This window comes from Rhinichthys klamathensis, unplaced genomic scaffold (genome assembly GCF_029890125.1).
Source record: "Rhinichthys klamathensis goyatoka isolate OS25496 unplaced genomic scaffold, OSU_Roscu_1.1 h1tg000287l_1, whole genome shotgun sequence".
NCBI lineage: Eukaryota > Metazoa > Chordata > Actinopteri > Cypriniformes > Leuciscidae > Rhinichthys > Rhinichthys klamathensis.
Genome location: NW_026606806.1, coordinates 202,275 through 224,639, shown reverse-complemented (window position 1 = coordinate 224,639; position 22,365 = coordinate 202,275). Strand labels below are relative to the sequence as shown.

Genomic DNA, 22,365 nt, shown 5'->3' with positions numbered 1-22,365 from the left:
TTATCATTGTCACCATCATCAACACTGTCGTCATCGTCAACACCGTCCTCATCGTCAACACTGTCAGTCACGTTATCATTGTCAACACCATTATCAACACCGCTGTCATCGTCAACACCGTCAGTCACAACGTTATCATTGTCAACACCATCAACACCGCTGTCATCGTCAACACCGTCAGTCACGTTATCATTGTCAACACCATCATCAACACCGCTGTCATCGTCAACACCGTCAGTCACAACGTTGTCATCGTCAACACCATCATCAACACCGTCCTCATCGTCAACACTGTCAGTCACAACGTTGTCAGTCAACACCGCTGTCATCGTCAACACCGTCAGTCACAACGTTATCATTGTCACCATCATCAACACTGTCGTCATCGTCAACACCGTCCTCATCGTCAACACTGTCAGTCACGTTATCATTGTCAACACCATTATCAACACCGCTGTCATCGTCAACACCGTCAGTCACAACGTTATCATTGTCAACACCATCATCAACACCGCTGTCATCGTCAACACCGTCAGTCACAACGTTATCATTGTCAACACCATCATCAACACCGCTGTCATCGTCAACACCGTCAGTCACGTTATCATTGTCAACACCATCATCAACACCGCTGTCATCGTCAACACCGTCAGTCACAACGTTGTCATCGTCAACACCGTCAGTCACAACGTTGTCATCGTCAACACCATCATCAACACCGTCCTCATCGTCAACACTGTCAGTCACAACGTTGTCAGTCAACACCGCTGTCATCGTCAACACCGTCAGTCACAACGTTATCATTGTCACCATCATCAACACTGTCGTCATCGTCAACACCGTCCTCATCGTCAACACTGTCAGTCACAACGTTGTCAGTCAACACCGCTGTCATCGTCAACACCGTCAGTCACATTATCATTGTCACCATCATCAACACTGTCGTCATCGTCAACACCGTCCTCATCGTCAACACTGTCAGTCACAACGTTGTCAGTCAACACCGCTGTCATCGTCAACACCGTCAGTCACAACGTTATCATTGTCACCATCATCAACACCATCAGTCACAACATTGTCACCATCATCAACGCCGTCCTCATCGTCAACACTGTCAGTCACAACGTTGTCATTGTCAACACAGTCAGTCACACTGTTGTCATCGCCAACACCGTCATCAACACTGTCGTCAACACAGTCAACACGTCATCGTCAACACCGTCGTCGTCGTCCACACTGCCATCAACCCGGTCATCGTCATTAACACAGTCATCGTCGTCAACACCGCCGTCAACACGGTCATCGCCACCGTCGTCAACACCATTGTCACCGTCATCACTGCCATCAACACGGTCATCAACACCATCGTCAACACCGTCATCAACATCATAATCAACACTGTCCTCATCGTCAACACTGTCAGTCACACCGTTGTCATCGTCAACACCATCATCAACACCGCTGTCATCGTCAACAGTCAGTCATACCGTTGTCATCGGCAACACCGTTATCAACATCGTCGTCAACACCAGCATCAACACGGTCATCGACACCATCGTCATCATCAACACGTCGTCGTCAACACTGCCATCAACACGTCGTCGTCAACACCATTGTCACCGTCATCACTGCCATCAACACCGTCATTAACACCGCCATCATCGACACCGTCGTTTGAACCGAGACGCTGAAAACACTGGCGGATCATGAGCTGCTCGCGGAGTCGTCATCGTCAACGTCATCGTCAACAACATCAACAACACCGTCATTAACACCGTAGTCATCAACACGGTCATCGTCAACACTGCCATTACCACCGCCATCATCAACACAGTTGCTTGAACCGAGACGCTCTTAAAACGCTGCGGAGCTGCTCGCGGAAATGAACACAGTCGTTATCGTCAACACCCATGACGGTGAGCTTCACTCTGAAACACGCAGCACTTATAATAATCACAGCCATTGAGATTTAAAACATCACATTAAGCCATATCCAGATTTCAGTTTCATTCCAATTAATCATGCAGCCCTAGTAAAAATGATGACATTTATAATTTTTGGAACATAACAGACAAGGATGAAATGTTTTGTACTGATCACTCGCTTGAATGGAAAAAAAACTGGACACAACGAAACATCATCAGTGCTGCATGTGAAGGTGGAGATGCAGATGGAAACACAGATGAAGTCATCAGAAAGAGTACCTGCTTTAAAGTGAAAGAGAAGGAGGGTGGGAGACTAAAGGCCAGTGCGCAGCGGACTACTGGCGGCCAGGAGAGAAGGAGTGGACACACCTGAAGAGTCCCAGAGATAATACAGCAGAGAGAGAGAGAGAGAGAGAGAGAGAGGGAGAGAGAGAGGAGAGAGAGAGAGAGAGAGAGAGAGGGAGAGAGAGAGGGAGAGAGAGAGAGAGAGAGAGAGAGAGAGGGAGGGAGAGAGGGAGGGAGAGAGAGAGAGAGAGAGAGAGGGAGAGAGAGAGATGGAGAAGAGGGAGAGAGAGAGAGAGAGAGAGAGAGAGAGGAGGAGGGAGGGAGGGAGAGAGAGAGAGAGAGAGAGAGGGAGAGAGAGGGAGAGAGAGGGAGAGAGAGGAGAGAGAGAGAGAGGAGAGAGAGAGAGAGAGAGAGAGAGAGAGAGAGAGAGAGGGAGAGAGAAGAGAGAGAGAGGAGAGAGAGAGAGAGAGAGAGGGAGAGAGAGAGAGAGAGGAGAGGAGGAGAGAGAGGGAGAGAGAGGGAGAGAGAGAGATGGAGAGAGAGGGAGAAGGAGAGAGAGAGAGAGGAGAGAGAGAGAGAGAGAGAGGAGAGAGAGAGAGAGAGAGAGAGAGAGAAGAGAGAGAGAGAGAAGAGAGGAGAGAGAGAGAGAGAGAAGGGAGGGAGAGAGGGAGAGAGAGAGAGAGAGAGAGAGAGAGAGAGAAGAGAGAGAGAGAGAGAGAGAGAGAGAGAGAGAGGGAGAGAGAGAGGGAGAGAGAGATAGAGGGGAAGCAAGCAGATGTTAGAAACCAGCAGGCGCAGAGGGAACGACAGAGCAGTTCATATCAGTACTGATACAAAGACACAGTCTACAGTCTACACTCGTTACATGTCAAAACGAGTTAAATACCACTCAAAAACAAGCACAGAAACAGTGTACAGTAATGCAATGAAGACAGAAGTCTGTGGAGCAACTGCAGAGATTAACCTTCTGACGCACACTTTTAAAAGCATAGACATGACATGTTAACACGGGACAGAAGCTTGTTCACGTATACATGTCTCGCCCACACACTTCCACTGTAAGTGCATTACTGCAAAACACAGGCTTCTCAGAGACTGAATGTGCACTGGACTCACCCGTCAGATAACCTGCAGTCTGGGAGTCGGAGATGAAGAGGTCGTGTTTCTGGTCTTTGAAGGCACTCCACACAGTGGAACGAGACAGGATTTCATTGACCTGTAGCAGAAGCACAGCATGAGTTGTGTTCTGACTGTGGGGCTCAGTGTAAAGACCTGCTGAAGGAGGATGATGATGATTATACCTGCTCTCCGAACTGCAGGCTGCGGGTCATGGACTTCAGCGCTTTGACGATCTGAGCTTTGGTTGCTGAAGGGTTTTCAAGAGTCTCCAACCCAATGCCCTCCAACAGCTTGAGAAGATACGGCACCAGCTCCACTCTAAGAGCCTGAACACACACTCACATTAATAACTCTAAATATGCGCCGTGCTATTAAATGAAAGATAAAATATGAAAGATAAAATATGAGAGAGCAATAGAAAGAATAGGGTTGGAATCGAAAATCGTTTCCAATTCCGGAATCGAATACTTAAGGTCAGCAATCGGTTACTTGTTATAAAAATTAAATTTCGATTCCTCATATCGATTACTTTGTTAGCATTTCAATATGACTAAACCATTCAAGCGAGAGACGACTCTGTTTTCTGTGCTACAGGCGTGTATAACAGTATATTGGATCCGTGCAGCTCTTAAAGTGACAGCAGGCTAATATTCCTGCTGCCGTCTCTATAACAACACTAATCAAACAAAAGACAGAGAAAATTCACTCATTCTACTCGAATAACTTTTGCAACTATATTTGTAATGTATATTTTATTTATAAAGTAGTGTTATTTTAAGTCCGCTATGGAGGCTGCAGAAAGGACCTCCAGATGGCTGTGGGGAGGGGCGATCTGTGGGCCAGTGCTGCTGATTCAACCCTGGCTGGGTCACCTGGGGGAGGGTGTACGATGTTAAAAGACCCAAAACACCACTGAAGATGTGTCCCAGCGCATCCTAGGATATATCTTTGGCGTATTGATACTGGTTCAGCCAGTGACACCCAGGAATAGACTGGGTGACAACCTGAGAACAGATTGGTGACTGCAGACAGTTGACAGCCCGGAAAGACGGCCACCGGGCTGGAAGGGGTAGCAGCCCAACTGCATCTTCCGAGAGGAGGAACCCCAAAAAGCTACAGATTTACCTACAGAGTCATACCCCCAGGGGAGCCCGAGAGGGGGGGGAGGATGAGCACCCCAATAACCCTAACCTAATGATGACGACCTAACCCTAACGGACAGAAGTTACTTCTGGTGGGACGCAGGAGGAGCCCGGCCCGGAGACACCCCACAGTGCCCAGAACCTCCAAGCGCAAAGGGTCCAGACAGAGTCGTTCAGCAGCGTCGGATCAAGTGGCCTGCGGCAAGCCAGCACAAATTATAAAGCAATTTTGACGAGGATACTGCAAGAATCTTTACCACCACAGCAAAAGGAGATGCAGATAAACATCTTCAGACAGTGGCTACATCATTGTCAGCTTCGCTACAGAGAGGTTGGCTTTGAAGGGTGCAAGACCAACAGACCAAACTATTGTGTAGTTTGGTCTGTTGGTCTTGCGCCTCTTCAGTGCCAAAGGGCAGACAAGATCCGCCAGCTGCGGCAAGAGCTTTGGCAAGACAGTTCAAGGCAGCAACTGAGGAGGAGAAACCACCGCTCGCAGTGCTCAGCCACAGCATTAGGAAGGAGCTTGTGACCCTGCGTAGAGCAGAGTGGCACAGGAGGCGGAGAGAGAGAGAGAGCAAGGAAGAGATCTGGGTTTATAGCCAATCCCTTCCGAGTTCACAAAACAGCTTTTGGGGAAGAAGCGAAGTGGACGTCTGACTTGTTCCAAGAAGGAAGTAGACTGGTGCTTGCACAACACCCTGAGTGACCCTGACAGGGAGCAAGAGCTAGGGCTCCTCTGAGCCCTGCTGGACGTACCATCTCCCATGGTGGACTTCAACATCAGAGAGCCCACAGTGAGGGAAGTGCAGCACGTTTGAGCAGCCAGAGCCAGCTCCGCTCCAGGACCCAGTGGTGAACCCTACAAGATGTATAAGCGTTGCCCTGAGATCCTCAAGATCCTATGGAAGCTCTTGCGAGTAGAGTGGTGTAGGGGCACAGTAGCAGACGAGTGGAGGCACGCGAAGGGGGTCTGGATCCTGAAGGAGGAAAACTCAACCAAACTGGAGCAGTTCAGATCCATCTCGCTTCTCGGCTTGGAGGGGAAGATCTTCTTCAGTGTTCTAGCCCGACGGATGACAGACTTCCTCCTCAAGAATGGTTACATCGACACCTCTGTGCAAAAAGGTTCTGCCTAGAACACACTGGGGTTGTCACGCAGCTGATCAGAGAAGCTTGCGAAGGAAAGGGAGAAATAGTAGTGCTTTGGCTTTGACCTTGCCAACGCATACGGCTCCATTCCCCACAAGCTCGTTGAGACAACCCTGGATCGCCACCACACACCTAGTAAGGTAAAGGACCTCATTCTGAACTACTACAGGAACTTCAGGCTTAGAGTCACTTCGGGGAATTTAACATCAGAAAGGCACCTGCTTGAAAAGGGGATTATAACTGGGTGCACAATCTCAGTTTTTCTCTTTGCCCTTGCCATGAATTTTTGTAGTGTCTTTGACTGTAGCATCAGGGAGCTCCAGTTTAGCAGCCTCAACGAGGAGGTTAAGGTCTCTCGCACCAAAGAGGCACTACTCTATCGAGACTCTAAGGACCCGAGGGAAGCATCAGCAGGCATCACGGTGCGGACAGGTAGGAAGTGGAGAGCACAGGAAGGCCTAGAGATAGTAGAGTCCCGGCTGAGACGCAGGGCTTTGGTTGGCAGCAGGGAGCATGGAAGAGGTGGGAGGGTGCGTCTCTTGGACCAAGATCTGGCAGGCAGATCCACAGCAGATCAAGTTCTTGGTCCGAGCAGATGATGTCCTTCCTAGCCCGGCAAATCTCCACATCTGCGGTAGGAATGAGTCACCAGCATGTCCTCTGTGCCTTGGGAGGGGTTCCCTAGAGCACATCTTAAGCAGCTGCCCAACAGCCGTGGGGGAGGGCCGCTGCCGCTGGCGGCAAATGTGAATATTATTTTATTTTTTTACCTTATTGGAATCGAAATTAGGAATCGATAAGAATCGGAATCGATAAGCAGAATTGAAATTGGAATTGTTAAATTTCAAACGATACCAAACCCTTAAAATGAACAGAGAAAGTAACAGAAACTTGTTCAATACATTTTAACAGGCTAAATTAAGCATGAAAATAACTTGCTAAACAAAACAACAAATATGATTCATATTCTTTTGGTTTCTGTACCTAATATATTAAAAAAAATAACAAATGCAGTGAAAATACAGGTATCGTATCGGCCTCGTTCTGGAAAAAGTGGTATCGGTGCATCCCTAATTATTATTACTATTAATGTTATATATGCATAGATATAGTGTGTTTTCAGTTCCTGAGCCGTCCTGTAGCTGTGATGAAGAGTGTGAGGCTGCTCCATGAGCTCGTTGTGTGTGTGTGTGTGCGCGTGTGTGTGTGTGTGTGTGTGAGAGAGTCACCTGAGACACGAGCTCGTTCTGCTCTCGCTGAAACATGCGGTTCAGAGCCTCACAGGCCAGTCCTGCCATATCAGCCCTGAGCTTCATCCCCGTCATCAGCGGCCCGATGGCCTCCAGAGCCGCCATGGAGCGCACACACAACTGCAGCAACACACACACACTTATTATCCGCACACATAGGCGCAGCAACACCAACGCACACACACTTATTATCCAAACACACAGCTGTAGCAATGCACACACACTTATTACTAGGGATGGGAACTGATACGATTTGATCAATATCAATGCCACTAACGATTCTGCTTATCGAGCTGATTCTTTAACGATTCTCTTATCGATTCCTGATAGCACTGTGTGGGAAAAAGTAGTCATGCTTTTTCAGGGGGAAAAACAAGTGGTTTTATTTTTTTTAAAGCTTACACTTGACTAAGCAAACTGTACTTTTTATGTAATTTATGTAATAAATGGAACCTTATTGTAAAGTGTTACCGATTAGTTATACACCGATTAAACGTCCCGTGAGTTCAGTGTTGGAAAGATCAGTTGTTTTAACCATTCATTAAACGAATCGGTTCAAATGAGTCATTAGTTCGCGAATTGGACGTGTCATTATCGGACGTGTGCGCGTTGTGTGATTATCCCGGCGGTTGGGACATCCCACAAGATGTGTGTCATCACAGAAAACATTTCATCACTGTATGAAATCACGTTTTTTTTTTTTTGTTTATTTGAACTGAAGTGTGGTTTATGTCAGCTGAATGTGCGGAACGCTTTTCAGAGAAGATAAGGCAACGTATTTTAGCACAATTCACACCCAGCGGTAATTCAGGAAAACAATCTCCGAATGCTCCACATGAAACTTTAGTCTCCCGACCTTACCATCGTGTCGTTTATTTTGATTAATATGTGCGAGGGAGAGAGAGCAAGACAGCGATTCGTTTTGAGACGGTGAAGCCTACTTTCGCTCCGAAGAGAGAGAGTGCGCGCGCGCAACCAGGGCTCTCTCTCTCTCTCTCTCTGCTCGTTCAGTTTAACATGCGCCCTGTCACAAGCGCAGCGGTTCATCTACATTACCAGAGAGAGACAATTTTACTCACCGATCAAATAAGGCTTTGGCGGTACAAAAATTCGCTTTGGACGCCGTGCTATGGTGCTTGATAAAGGACAAAAGGGACAGTTGTGAGTTCACGGTCTGTAGCCTACATACTATGGCTGACTCAGAGCAGGAGCATCAATAAGAGGACTCGTTAACGTCGAGGGCATACAATATCGATGGATCGTAAAACTTAGAACCGGTTCTCGAGAGGAACCGGTTTTCAAATCCCATCCCTACACACACACAGCAGCAGCAACACACACATCACTTATTATTACTATAAACACTTCAGCCACACACAGCTGCAGCAGCAACACACACCACATTACTCAGCACTTAGTACTTATTTAAAATTACTTGATATAGAAGTAGTATATTAGTATACTTTGTAGTATATTATTAGAACTATGGAGGCTTGTTTCCGCCACAGAATAAGAAAAATTCTCAAAGTCATAAACTTGCAATTGCAAGAATTTAGAATTGTCAGATAAAGTCTCAATAACCTTTATTTATGTATTTCGTGGCAGAAACAAGCTTCCGTTGCTGACAATCACAGTAAGTGTGTGTGTGTGTTTGTGTGTGAGAGAGTGAGAGAGAGAGAGAAAGAGAGAGAGAGAGTGTGTGTGTGAGAGATATGGTGTGAGCGTGTGCGTGTGAGAGTGTGAGCGTGTGTGTGTGTGTGAGAGAGAGAGAGTGTGTGTGTGAGAGAGTGTGAGTGTGTGTGTGTGCAGCACCTCATTGTCTGACAGCACGTGTATGAGTCTGATGGCACTCTTGGGCACAGCGTTGTTCTTGTGTGCGAGCGCCGTCAGCACCCGCGGGAGATGCCCGAGAGGAGGCACCTGATCCGCCAGCTGAGTGTGTGTGCTGAAGAGACACACTGCTGCGGTGGTGACCGTCTCCAATGCCTCGCCCTGAGGAAAACACACACCCGTCATATGAGAACACACCCGTACACACACTCGTCATGAGAACACACCCGTACACACACCCGTCAGGAGAACACACCCGTCAAGAGAACACACCTGTGCACACACTCGTCATGAGAACACACCCGTACACACACCCGTCAGGAGAACACACCCGTACACACACCCGTCAGGAGAACACACCCGTCAAGAGAACACACCTGTGCACACACTCGTCAAGAGAACACACCCGTACACACACCCATCAGGAGAACACACCCGTACACACACCTGTCAAGAGAACACACCTGTGCACACACTCGTCAAGAGAACACACTCGTACACACACCCATCAGGGGAACACACCCATGCACACACTCGTCAAGAGAACACACCCGTACACACACCCGTCAGGAGAACACACCCGTACACACACCCGTCAGGAGAACACACCCGTGCACACACCCATCAGGAGAACACACCCGTGCACACACCCGTCAGGAGAACACACCCGTGCACACACCCGTCAGGAGAACACACCCGTACACACACCCATCAGGAGAACACACCCGTACACACACCCGTCAGGAGAACACACACCCATCAGGAGAACACACCCGTGCACACACCCATCAGGAGAACACACACCCATCAGGAGAACACACCCGTACACACACCCATCAGGAGAACACACCCGTACACACACTCGTCATGAGAACACACCCGTGCACACACCCATCAGGAGAACACACACCCATCAGGAGAACACACCCGTGCACACACCCATCAGGAGAACACACCCGTGCACACACCCATCAGGAGAACACACCCGTGCACACACCCGTGCACACACCCATCAGGAGAACACACCCGTACACACACCCATCAGGGGAACACACACCCATCAGGAGAACACACACCCATCAAGAGAACACAACCGTACACACACCCATCAGGAGAACACACCCATGCACACACCCGTCAGGAGAACACACCCGTGCACACACCCATCAGGAGAACACACCCGTGCACACACCCATCAGGAGAACACACCCGTGCACACCCGTCAGGAGAAAACAGCCGTCCGCAGAACACACCCGTGCACACCCGTCAGGAGAACACACCCGTCAGGAGAACACACCCGTGCACACACCCGTCAGGAGAACACACCCGTGCACACACCCATCAGGAGAACACACCCGTACACACACCCATCAGGAGAACACACACCCATCAGGAGAACACACCCGTGCACACACCCATCAGGAGAACACACACCCATCAGGAGAACACACCCGTACACACACCCATCAGGAGAACACACCTGTACACACACCCGTCAGGAGAACACACCCGTGCACACACCCATCAGGAGAACACACACCCATCAGGAGAACACACCCATGCACACACCCGTCAGGAGAACACACCCGTCAGGAAAACACACCCGTGCACACACCCGTCAGGAGAACACACCCGTGCACACACCCATCAGGAAAACACACCCGTACACACACCCATCAGGAGAACACACACCCATCAGGAGAACACACCCGTACACACACCCATCAGGAGAACACACCCGTGCACACACCCGTCAGGAGAACACACCCGTGCACACACCCATCAGGAGAACACACCCGTACACACACCCGTCAGGAGAACACACCCGTGCACACACCCGTCAGGAGAACACACCCGTGCACACACCCGTCAGGAGAACACACCCGTGCACACACCCGTCAGGAGAACACACCCGTACACACACCCATCAGGAGAACACACACCCATCAGGAGAACACACCCGTACACACACCCATCAGGAGAACACACCCGTACACACACCCATCAGGAGAACACACCCGTGCACACACCCATCAGGAGAACACACCCGTGCACACACCCATCAGGAGAACACACCCGTGCACACACCCATCAGGAGAACACACCCGTGCACACACCCATCAGGAGAACACACCCGTACACACACCCATCAGGAGAACACACCCGTGCACACACCCATTAGGAGAACACACCCGTGCACACACCCGTCTCTGTAGTCACACTCACACTGGGGTTGTTTTTCTCCAGCAGGGCCGTCAGAGTGTCCATCAACGACACCAGGAACTCTCTGGGCTTCCGCAGAACCCATCCAGGCTGAGCGATGAAGATGCGCAGAAACACTCCTCCGACCTCCAGCTCTCCCTGTCCCGCTCCGTACGCCACAGAGAACTCCTCCGGCAGCTGAGACACACACAAATTAAATGATCAAAAATAATGATAATTCACGACTGTAAAACTAATTCTGACACAAACAAACTCCTCACCTTCCAGTTGACATCAGGATTGTCTTTCTGCTGCTTAAAATGCCTGAGGAAAGGAAGAAGAGTAAATGAGCAGAAGTGATCAGGGAATGACGATAGAGTGATGTAGGAAAACTCACTCCAGCAGGAGGAGTGATCAGGGAATGAGGATAGAGTGATGTAGGATAACTCACTCCAGCAGGAGGAGCGATCAGGGAATGAGGATAGAGTGATGTAGGATAACTCACTCCAGCAGGAGGAGTGATCAGGGAATAAGGATAGAGTGATGTAGGATAACTCACTCCAGCAGGAGGAGCGATAAGGGAATGAGGATAGAGTGATGTAGGATAACTCACTCCAGCAGGAGAAGTGATCAGGGAATGAGGATAGAGTGATGTAGGAAAACTCACTCCAGCAGGAGGAGCGATCAGGGAATGACGATAGAGTGATGTAGGATAACTCACTCCAGCATGAGGAGTGATCAGGGAATGAGGATAGTGTGATGTAGGATAACTCACTCCAGCAGGAGGAGCGATCAGGGAATGACGATAGAGTGATGTAGGATAACTCACTCCAGCAGGAGGAGCGATCAGGGAATGAGGATAGAGTGATGTAGGATAACTCACTCCAGCAGGAGGAGCGATCAGGGAATGAGGATAGAGTGATGTAGGATAACTCACTCCAGCAGGAGGAGCGATCAGGGAATGAGGATAGAGTGATGTAGGATAACTCACTCCAGCAGGAGGAGCAATCAGGGAATGAGGATAGAGTGATGTAGGATAACTCACTCCAGCATGAGGAGTGATCAGGGAATGAGGATAGAGTGATGTAGGATAACTCACTCCAGCAGGAGGAGTGATGAGGGAATGAGGATAGAGTGATGTAGGAAAACTCACTCCAGCAGGAGGAGCGATCAGGGAATGAGGATATTCCCTGATCGCTAGATCAGGGAATATCGTGAGTGTATATTAGTGTATATATAGAGTGATGTAGGATAACTCACTCCAGCAGAAGGAGCGATCAGGGAATGAGGATAGTGTGATGTAGGATAACTCACTCCAGCAGGAGGAGCGATCAGGGAATGAGGATAGAGTGATGTAGGATAACTCACTCCAGCAGGAGGAGCGATCAGGGAATGAGGATAGAGTGATGTAGGATAACTCACTCCAGCAGGAGGAGCAATCAGGGAATGAGGATAGAGTGATGTAGGATAACTCACTCCAGCAGGAGGAGCGATCAGGGAATGAGGATAGAGTGATGTAGGATAACTCACTCCAGCAGGAGGAGCGATCAGGGAATGAGGATAGAGTGATGTAGGATAACTCACTCCAGCAGGAGGAGTGATCAGGGAATGAGGATAGAGTGATGTAGGATAACTCACTCCAGCAGGAGGAGTGATCAGGGAATAAGGATAGAGTGATGTAGGATAACTCACTCCAGCAGGAGGAGCGATCAGGGAATGAGGATAGTGTGATGTAGGATAACTCACTCCAGCAGGAGGAGCGATCAGGGAATGAGGATAGTGTGATGTAGGATAACTCACTCCAGCAGGAGGAGTGATCAGGGAATGAGGATAGAGTGATGAAGGATAACTCACTCCAGCAGGAGGAGTGATCAGGGAATGAGGATAGAGTGATGTAGGATAACTCACTCCAGCAGGAGGAGTGATCAGGGAATGAGGATAGAGTGATGTAGGAAAACTCACTCCAGCAGGAGGAGCGATCAGGGAATGAGGATAGAGTGATGTAGGATAACTCACTCCAGCAGGAGGAGTGATCAGGGAATGAGGATAGAGTGATGTAGGATAACTCACTCCAGCAGGAGGAGTGATCAGGGAATGAGGATAGAGTGATGTAGGAAAACTCACTCCAGCAGGAGGAGCGATCAGGGAATGAGGATAGAGTGATGTAGGAAAACTCACTCCAGCAGGAGGAGTGATCAGGGAATAAGGATAGAGTGATGTAGGATAACTCACTCCAGCAGGAGGAGTGATCAGGGAATGAGGATAGAGTGATGTAGGATAACTCACTCCAGCAGGAGGAGCGATCAGGGAATGAGGATAGAGTGATGTAGGATAACTCACTCCAGCAGGAGGAGTGATCAGGGAATGAGGATAGAGTGATGTAGGAAAACTCACTCCAGCAGGAGGAGCGATCAGGGAATGAGGATAGAGTGATGTAGGATAACTCACTCCAGCAGGAGGAGTGATCAGGGAATGAGGATAGAGTGATGTAGGATAACTCACTCCAGCAGGAGGAGTGATTAGGGAATGAGGATAGAGTGATGTAGGAAAACTCACTCCAGCAGGAGGAGCGATCAGGGAATGAGGATAGAGTGATGTAGGATAACTCACTCCAGCAGGAGGAGTGATCAGGGAATGAGGATAGAGTGATGTAGGATAACTCACTCCAGCAGGAGGAGCGATCAGGGAATGAGGATAGAGTGATGTAGGATAACTCACTCCAGCAGGAGGAGTGATCAGGGAATGAGGATAGAGTGATGTAGGATAACTCACTCCAGCAGGAGGAGCGATCAGGGAATGAGGATAGAGTGATGTAGGATAACTCACTCCAGCAGGAGGAGCGATCAGGGAATGAGGATAGAGTGATGTAGGATAACTCACTCCAGCAGGAGGAGCGATCAGGGAATGAGGATAGAGTGATGTAGGATAACTCACTCCAGCAGGAGGAGCGATCAGGGAATGAGGATAGAGTGATGTAGGAAAACTCACTCCAGCAGGAGGAGCGATCAGGGAATGAGGATAGAGTGATGTAGGATAACTCACTCCAGCAGGAGGAGCGATCAGGGAATGAGGATAGAGTGAAGTAAGATAACTCACTCCAGCAGGAGGAGTGATCAGGGAATGAGGATAGAGTGATGTAGGAAAACTCACTCCAGCAGGAGGAGCGATCAGGGAATGAGGATAGAGTGATGTAGGATAACTCACTCCAGCAGGAGGAGTGATCAGGGAATGAGGATAGAGTGATGTAGGATAACTCACTCCAGCAGGAGGAGCGATCAGGGAATGAGGATAGAGTGATGTAGGATAACTCACTCCAGCAGGAGGAGTGATCAGGGAATGAGGATAGTGTGATGTAGGATAACTCACTCCAGCAGGAGGAGTGATCAGGGAATGAGGATAGAGTGATGTAGGAAAACTCACTCCAGCAGGAGGAGTGATCAGGGAATGAGGATAGAGTGATGTAGGAAAACTCACTCCAGCAGGAGGAGTGATCAGGGAATGAGGATAGAGTGATGTAGGAAAACTCACTCCAGCAGGAGGAGCGATCAGGGAATGAGGATATTCCCTGATCGCTAGATCAGGGAATATCGTGAGTGTATATTAGTGTATATATAGAGTGATGTAGGATAACTCACTCCAGCAGAAGGAGCGATCAGGGAATGAGGATAGTGTGATGTAGGATAACTCACTCCAGCAGGAGGAGCGATCAGGGAATGAGGATAGAGTGATGTAGGATAACTCACTCCAGCAGGAGGAGTGATCAGGGAATGAGGATAGAGTGATGTAGGATAACTCACTCCAGCAGGAGGAGCGATCAGGGAATGAGGATAGAGTGATGTAGGATAACTCACTCCAGCAGGAGGAGTGATCAGGGAATGAGGATAGAGTGATGTAGGATAACTCACTCCAGCAGGAGGAGCGATCAGGGAATGAGGATAGAGTGATGTAGGATAACTCACTCCAGCAGGAGGAGTGATCAGGGAATGAGGATAGAGTGATGTAGGATAACTCACTCCAGCAGGAGGAGCGATCAGGGAATGAGGATAGAGTGATGTAGGATAACTCACTCCAGCAGGAGGAGTGATCAGGGAATGAGGATAGAGTGATGTAGGATAACTCACTCCAGCAGGAGGAGTGATCAGGGAATGAGGATAGAGTGATGTAGGATAACTCACTCCAGCAGGAGGAGCGATCAGGGAATGAGGATAGAGTGATGTAGGATAACTCACTCCAGCAGGAGGAGTGATCAGGGAATGAGGATAGAGTGATGTAGGATAACTCACTCCAGCAGGAGGAGCGATCAGGGAATGAGGATAGAGTGAAGTAAGATAACTCACTCCAGCAGGAGGAGTGATCAGGGAATGAGGATAGAGTGATGTAGGATAACTCACTCCAGCAGGAGGAGCGATCAGGGAATGAGGATAGAGTGATGAAGGATAACTCACTCCAGCAGGAGGAGCGATCAGGGAATGAGGATAGAGTGAAGTAAGATAACTCACTCCAGCAGGAGGAGTGATCAGGGAATGAGGATAGAGTGATGTAGGAAAACTCACTCCAGCAGGAGGAGCGATCAGGGAATGAGGATAGAGTGATGTAGGATAACTCACTCCAGCAGGAGGAGTGATCAGGGAATGAGGATAGAGTGATGTAGGATAACTCACTCCAGCAGGAGGAGCGATCAGGGAATGAGGATAGAGTGAAGTAAGATAACTCACTCCAGCAGGAGGAGTGATCAGGGAATGAGGATAGAGTGATGTAGGAAAACTCACTCCAGCAGGAGGAGCGATCAGGGAATGAGGATAGAGTGATGTAGGATAACTCACTCCAGCAGGAGGAGTGATCAGGGAATGAGGATAGAGTGATGTAGGATAACTCACTCCAGCAGGAGGAGCGATCAGGGAATGAGGATAGAGTGATGTAGGATAACTCACTCCAGCAGGAGGAGTGATCAGGGAATGAGGATAGTGTGATGTAGGATAACTCACTTCAGCAGGAGGAGTGATCAGGGAATGAGGATAGAGTGATGTAGGAAAACTCACTCCAGCAGGAGGAGTGATCAGGGAATGAGGATAGAGTGATGTAGGAAAACTCACTCCAGCAGGAGGAGTGATCAGGGAATGAGGATAGAGTGATGTAGGATAACTCACTCCAGCAGGAGGAGTGATCAGGGAATGAGGATAGAGTGATGTAGGAAAACTCACTCCAGCAGGAGGAGCGATCAGGGAATGAGGATATTCCCTGATCGCTAGATCAGGGAATATCGTGAGTGTATATTAGTGTATATATAGAGTGATGTAGGATAACTCACTCCAGCAGGAGGAGCAATCAGGGAATGAGGATAGAGTGATGTAGGATAACTCACTCCAGCAGGAGGAGTGATCAGGGAATGAGGATAGAGTGATGTAGGATAACTCACTCCAGCAGGAGGAGCGATCAGGGAATGAGGATAGAGTGATGTAGGATAACTCACTCCAGCAGGAGGAGTGATCAGGGAATGAGGATAGAGTGATGTAGGAAAACTCACTCCAGCAGGAGGAGTGATCAGGGAATGAGGATAGAGTGATGTAGGATAACTCACTCCAGCAGGAGGAGTGATCAGGGAATGAGGATAGAGTGATGTAGGAAAACTCACTCCAGCAGGAGGAGTGATCAGGGAATGAGGATAGAGTGATGTAGGAAAACTCACTCCAGCAGGAGGAGTGATCAGGGAATGAGGATAGAGTGATGTAGGAAAACTCACTCCAGCAGGAGGAGCGATCAGGGAATGAGGATATTCCCTGATCGCTAGATCAGGGAATATCGTGAGTGTATATTAGTGTATATATAGAGTGATGTAGGATAACTCACTCCAGCAGAAGGAGCGATCAGGGAATGAGGATAGTGTGATGTAGGATAACTCACTCCAGCAGGAGGAGCGATCAGGGAATGAGGATAGAGTGATGTAGGATAACTCACTCCAGCAGGAGGAGTGATCAGGGAATGAGGATAGAGTGATGTAGGATAACTCACTCCAGCAGGAGGAGTGATCAGGGAATGAGGATAGAGTGATGTAGGATAACTCACTCCAGCAGGAGGAGCGATCAGGGAATGAGGATAGAGTGATGTAGGATAACTCACTCCAGCAGGAGGAGTGATCAGGGAATGAGGATAGAGTGATGTAGGATAACTCACTCCAGCAGGAGGAGCGATCAGGGAATGAGGATAGAGTGATGTAGGATAACTCACTCCAGCAGGAGGAGTGATCAGGGAATGAGGATAGAGTGATGTAGGATAACTCACTCCAGCAGGAGGAGCGATCAGGGAATGAGGATAGAGTGATGTAGGATAACTCACTCCAGCAGGAGGAGTGATCAGGGAATGAGGATAGAGTGATGTAGGATAACTCACTCCAGCAGGAGGAGTGATCAGGGAATGAGGATAGAGTGATGTAGGAAAACTCACTCCAGCAGGAGGAGTGATCAGGGAATGAGGATAGAGTGATGTAGGATAACTCACTCCAGCAGGAGGAGTGATCAGGGAATGAGGATAGAGTGATGTAGGAAAACTCACTCCAGCAGGAGGAGTGATCAGGGAATGAGGATAGAGTGATGTAGGAAAACTCACTCCAGCAGGAGGAGTGATCAGGGAATGAGGATAGAGTGATGTAGGAAAACTCACTCCAGCAGGAGGAGTGATCAGGGAATGAGGATAGAGTGATGTAGGAAAACTCACTCCAGCAGGAGGAGCGATCAGGGAATGAGGATAGTGTGATGTAGGATAACTCACTCCAGCAGGAGGAGCGATCAGGGAATGAGGATAGAGTGATGTAGGATAACTCACTCCAGCAGGAGGAGTGATTAGGGAATGAGGATAGAGTGATGTAGGATAACTCACTCCAGCAGGAGGAGTGATCAGGGAATGAGGATAGAGTGATGTAGGATAACTCACTCCAGCAGGAGGAGCGATCAGGGAATGAGGATAGAGTGATGTAGGATAACTCACTCCAGCAGGAGGAGTGATCAGGGAATGAGGATAGAGTGATGTAGGATAACTCACTCCAGCAGGAGGAGCGATCAGGGAATGAGGATAGAGTGATGTAGGATAACTCACTCCAGCAGGAGGAGTGATCAGGGAATGAGGATAGAGTGATGTAGGATAACTCACTCCAGCAGGAGGAGCGATCAGGGAATGAGGATAGAGTGATGTAGGATAACTCACTCCAGCAGGAGGAGTGATCAGGGAATGAGGATAGAGTGATGTAGGATAACTCACTCCAGCAGGAGGAGTGATCAGGGAATGAGGATAGAGTGATGTAGGATAACTCACTCCAGCAGGAGGAGCGATCAGGGAATGAGGATAGAGTGATGTAGGATAACTCACTCCAGCAGGAGGAGTGATCAGGGAATGAGGATAGAGTGATGTAGGATAACTCACTCCAGCAGGAGGAGTGATCAGGGAATGAGGATAGAGTGATGTAGGATAACTCACTCCAGCAGGAGGAGCGATCAGGGAATGAGGATAGAGTGATGTAGGATAACTCACTCCAGCAGGAGGAGTGATCAGGGAATGAGGATAGAGTGATGTAGGATAACTCACTCCAGCAGGAGGAGCGATCAGGGAATGAGGATAGAGTGATGTAGGATAACTCACTCCAGCAGGAGGAGCGATCAGGGAATGAGGATAGTGTGATGTAGGATAACTCACTCCAGCATCATCTCTCTGACGGTGGTGGAGACCGTCTCTCTCGAGCTGTCGTTCCAGATGAGCTCCGGGTTCTCGTGCGTTCCCTCGAATATGTGCACAGCCGCCTCGGGATTGTCCCGCATGGCGTCCATGAACACGGCCGGCAAGAATCGCACCAGGGTCAGACGCACCTGTGGGAAACACTCGACACTCAGCGCAGGCAGGGAGTTATGGGTAATAAACACATCTATAATCAGGAACACAGGAGAAGGAAGCAGTGCTGCTCCTACGCTAAAGTCTCCACACACACACACAGTCTTACCTTGGGTCCCACCAGCTTGTCTGAGGTCATCTTGGAGAAGAGCTCTGCGGTCTGTGTGCGTACCTGAGGGTGGGTGGAGTTACAGAACAGATCTAACAGGTAGATCAACGCACCTGAGAGGAGAGAGGTCAGAGGTCACACACAGCTGCAGTGACTAAACCATCTAAGGGATTCACAGAGGAAATCTGCTATTGGGGTATTACTACAGGAAATGATGTCACGCTGACCTTTGTTCATGGCCTCTGTGATGATCTTAGTGTTGGAGGTCAGAGCGTAAAGCGTCTCCAGCACCAGCTGTCGGCCTGCAGAGAGAAGAAACATCAGTCACTCGGACAGGAGCACGAGTCACGGCTTTCATGAATAAATACATTTTAATATTTCATTTTTGAAATTTAATCGAAATATTCAAAATATTTACCATAGTTATAGAAATATATTTTATTAATAAATATTCATTAATATTTTTCTATGTTTTCTATGTCGAGTCTCTGTCAAATCTATGTCGAGTCTATGACGAGTCTGTCAAGTCTATGTCGTGTCTATGTCGTCTCTATGTCGAGTCTATGTCAAGTCTATGCCAAGTCTATGTCGAGTCTATGTCAAGTCTATGTCAAGTCTATGTCGAGTCTATGTCGAGTCTATGTCGAGTCTATGTCGAGTCTTTGTCGAGTCTATGTCATGTCTATGTCGAGACTATGTCAAGTCTATGTCGTGTCTATGACAAGTCTATGTCATGTCTATTTTGAGACTGTCAAGTCTATGATGAGTCTATGTCGAGTCTATGTCGAGTCTATGTCGAATCTATGTCGAATCTATGTCGAGTCTATGTCGAGTCTATGTCGAGTCTATGACGAGTCTATGTCATGTCTATGTCGAGACTGTCAAGTCTATGTCGTGTCTATGACGAGTCTATGTCATGTCTATGTTGAGACTGTCAAGTCTATGTCGAGTCTATGATGAGTCTATGTCATGTCTATGTCGAGACTATGTCGAGTCTATGTCGAGTCTATGTCGAGTCTATGTCGAGTCTTTGTCGAGTCTATGACGAGTCTATGTCATGTCTATGTCGAGACTATGTCAAGTCTATGTCGTGTCTATGACGAGTCTATGTCATATCTATGTTGAGACTGTCAAGTCTATGTCGAGTCTATGATGAGTCTATGTCATGTCTATGTCGAGACTATGTCGAGTCTATGTCGAGTCTTTGTCGAGTCTATGTCGAGTCTTTGTCGAGTCTGTGTCGAGTCTATGTCGAGACTATGTCAAGTCTATGTCGTGTCTATGACGAGTCTATGTCGAGTCTTTTTCGAGTCTGTGTCGAGTCTATGTCGAGACTATGTCAAGTCTATGTCGTGTCTATGACGAGTCTATGTCATGTCTATGTTGAGACTGTCGAGTCTATGTCGAGTCTATGTCGAGTCTATGTCGAGTCTATGTCGAGTCTATGTCGAGTCTATGTCGAGTCTATGTCGAGTCTATGTCGAGTCTTTGTCGAGTCTTTGTCGAGTCTATGTCAAGTCTATGTCGTGTCTATGACGAGTCTATGTCATGTCTATATTGAGACTGTCAAGTCTATGTCGAGTCTATGTCGAGTCTATGTCGAGTCTATGTCGAGTCTATGTCATGTCTATGTCGAGTCTATGACAAGTCTATGTCATGTCTATGTCGAGACTATGTCATGTCTATGTCGAGACTATGTCGAGTCTATGTCGAGTCTATGTCGAGTCTATGTCGAGACTATGTCAAGTCTATGTTGTGTCTATGTCGAGTCTATGTCGAGTCTATGTCGAGTCTTTGTCGAGTCTATGTCGAGTCTATGTCGTGTCTATGACGAGTCTATGTCATGTCTATATTGAGACTGTCAAGTCTATGTCGAGTCTATGTCGAGTCTATGTCGAGTCTACGTCGAGTCTATGTCATGTCTATGTCGAGTCTATGACAAGTCTATGTCATGTCTATGTCGAGACTATGTCATGTCTATGTCGAGACTATGTCGAGTCTATGTCGAGTCTATGTCGAGTCTATGTCGAGACTATGTCAAGTCTATGTTGTGTCTATGACGAGTCTATGTCATGTCTATGTTGAGACTGTCAAGTCTATGTCGAGTCTATGTCGAGTCTATGACGAGTCTATGTCATGTCTATGTCGAGACTGTCAAGTCTATGTCGTGTCTATGGCGAGTCTATGTCATGTCTATGTTGAGACTGTCAAGTCTATGTCGAGTCTATGATGAGTCTATGTCGTGTCTATGGCGAGTCTATGTCATGTCTATGTTGAGACTGTCATGTCTATGTCGAGACTATGTCGAGTCTATGTCGAGTCTATGTCGAGTCTATGTCGAGTCTATGACGAGTCTATGACGAGTCTATGTCATGTCTATGTCGAGACTATGTCAAGTCTATGTCGTGTCTATGACGAGTCTATGTCATGTCTATGTTGAGACTGTCAAGTCTATGTCGAGTCTATGATGAGTCTATGTCATGTCTATGTCGAGACTATGTCGAGTCTTTGTCGAGTCTATGTCGAGTCTATGTCGAGTCTATGTCGAGTCTTTGTCGAGTCTATGTCGAGTCTTTGTCGAGTCTATGTCGAGTCTATGTCGAGACTATGTCAAGTCTATGTCGTGTCTATGACGAGTCTATGTCATGTCTATGTTGAGACTGTCAAGTCTATGTCATGTCTATGTTGAGACTGTCAAGTCTATGTCGAGTCTATGTCGAGCCTATGTCGAGTCTATGACGAGTCTTTGTCGAGTCTATGTCGAGTCTATGTCATGTCTATGTCGAGTCTGTCGAGTCTTTGTCGAGTCTATGTCGAGTCTATGTCATGTCTATGTCGAGTCTATGTCGAGTCTATGACGAGTCTATGTCATGTCTATGTCGAGTCTATGTCGAGTCTATGACGAGTCTATGTCATGTCTATGTCGAGACTATGTCAAGTCTATGTTGTGTCTATGACGAGTCTATGTCATGTCTATGTTGAGACTGTCAAGTCTATGTCGAGTCTATGTCGAGTCTATGTCGAGTCTATGTCGAGTCTATGACGAGTCTATGTCATGTCTATGTCGAGTCTATGTCGAGTCTATGAAGAGTCTTTGTCGAGTCTATGTCGAGTCTTTGTCGAGTCTAGGTCGAGTCTAGGTCGAGTCTATGTCGAGTCTTTGTCGAGTCTATGACGAGTCTATGTCATGTCTATGTCGAGACTATGTCAAGTCTATGTCGTGTCTATGTCGTGTCTATGACGAGTCTATGTCATGTCTATTTTGAGACTGTCAAGTCTATGTCGAGTCTATGTCGAGTCTTTGTCGAGTCTATGTCGAGTCTATGTCGAGACTATGTCAAGTCTATGTCGTGTCTATGACGAGTCTATGTCATGTCTATGTCGAGACTTTCAAGTCTATGTCGTGTCTATAACGAGTCTATGTCATGTCTATGTTGAGACTGTCAAGTCTATGTCGAGTCTATGTCGAGTCTATG

At 48.1% G+C, this 22,365-nt stretch overlaps 1 protein-coding gene across 4 annotated transcripts in view; it reads right to left on the bottom strand.

Annotated features, from left to right (window-relative positions):
* The window catches only part of LOC130103412 (dnaJ homolog subfamily C member 13-like), a 161,671-nt gene that overhangs the window by 4,643 nt on the left and 134,663 nt on the right, over positions 1-22,365 (bottom strand). For 3 of the 4 annotated variants that reach the window (XM_056269656.1, XM_056269654.1, XM_056269657.1), the window contains 9 exons: positions 19,117-19,191; positions 18,890-19,002; positions 18,589-18,758; positions 11,187-11,229; positions 10,930-11,103; positions 8,686-8,865; positions 6,853-6,993; positions 3,512-3,655; positions 3,327-3,426 (listed from right to left, as the gene is read on the bottom strand). In XM_056269656.1, the coding sequence (XP_056125631.1) occupies positions 3,327-3,426; positions 3,512-3,655; positions 6,853-6,993; positions 8,686-8,865; positions 10,930-11,103; positions 11,187-11,229; positions 18,589-18,758; positions 18,890-19,002; positions 19,117-19,191 (1,140 nt within the window). Of the gene's footprint in view, positions 1-2,204; positions 2,295-3,326; positions 3,427-3,511; positions 3,656-6,852; positions 6,994-8,685; positions 8,866-10,929; positions 11,104-11,186; positions 11,230-18,588; positions 18,759-18,889; positions 19,003-19,116; positions 19,192-22,365 lie in introns of all 4 variants that reach the window. The other variant, XM_056269655.1, reaches the window with a different exon arrangement.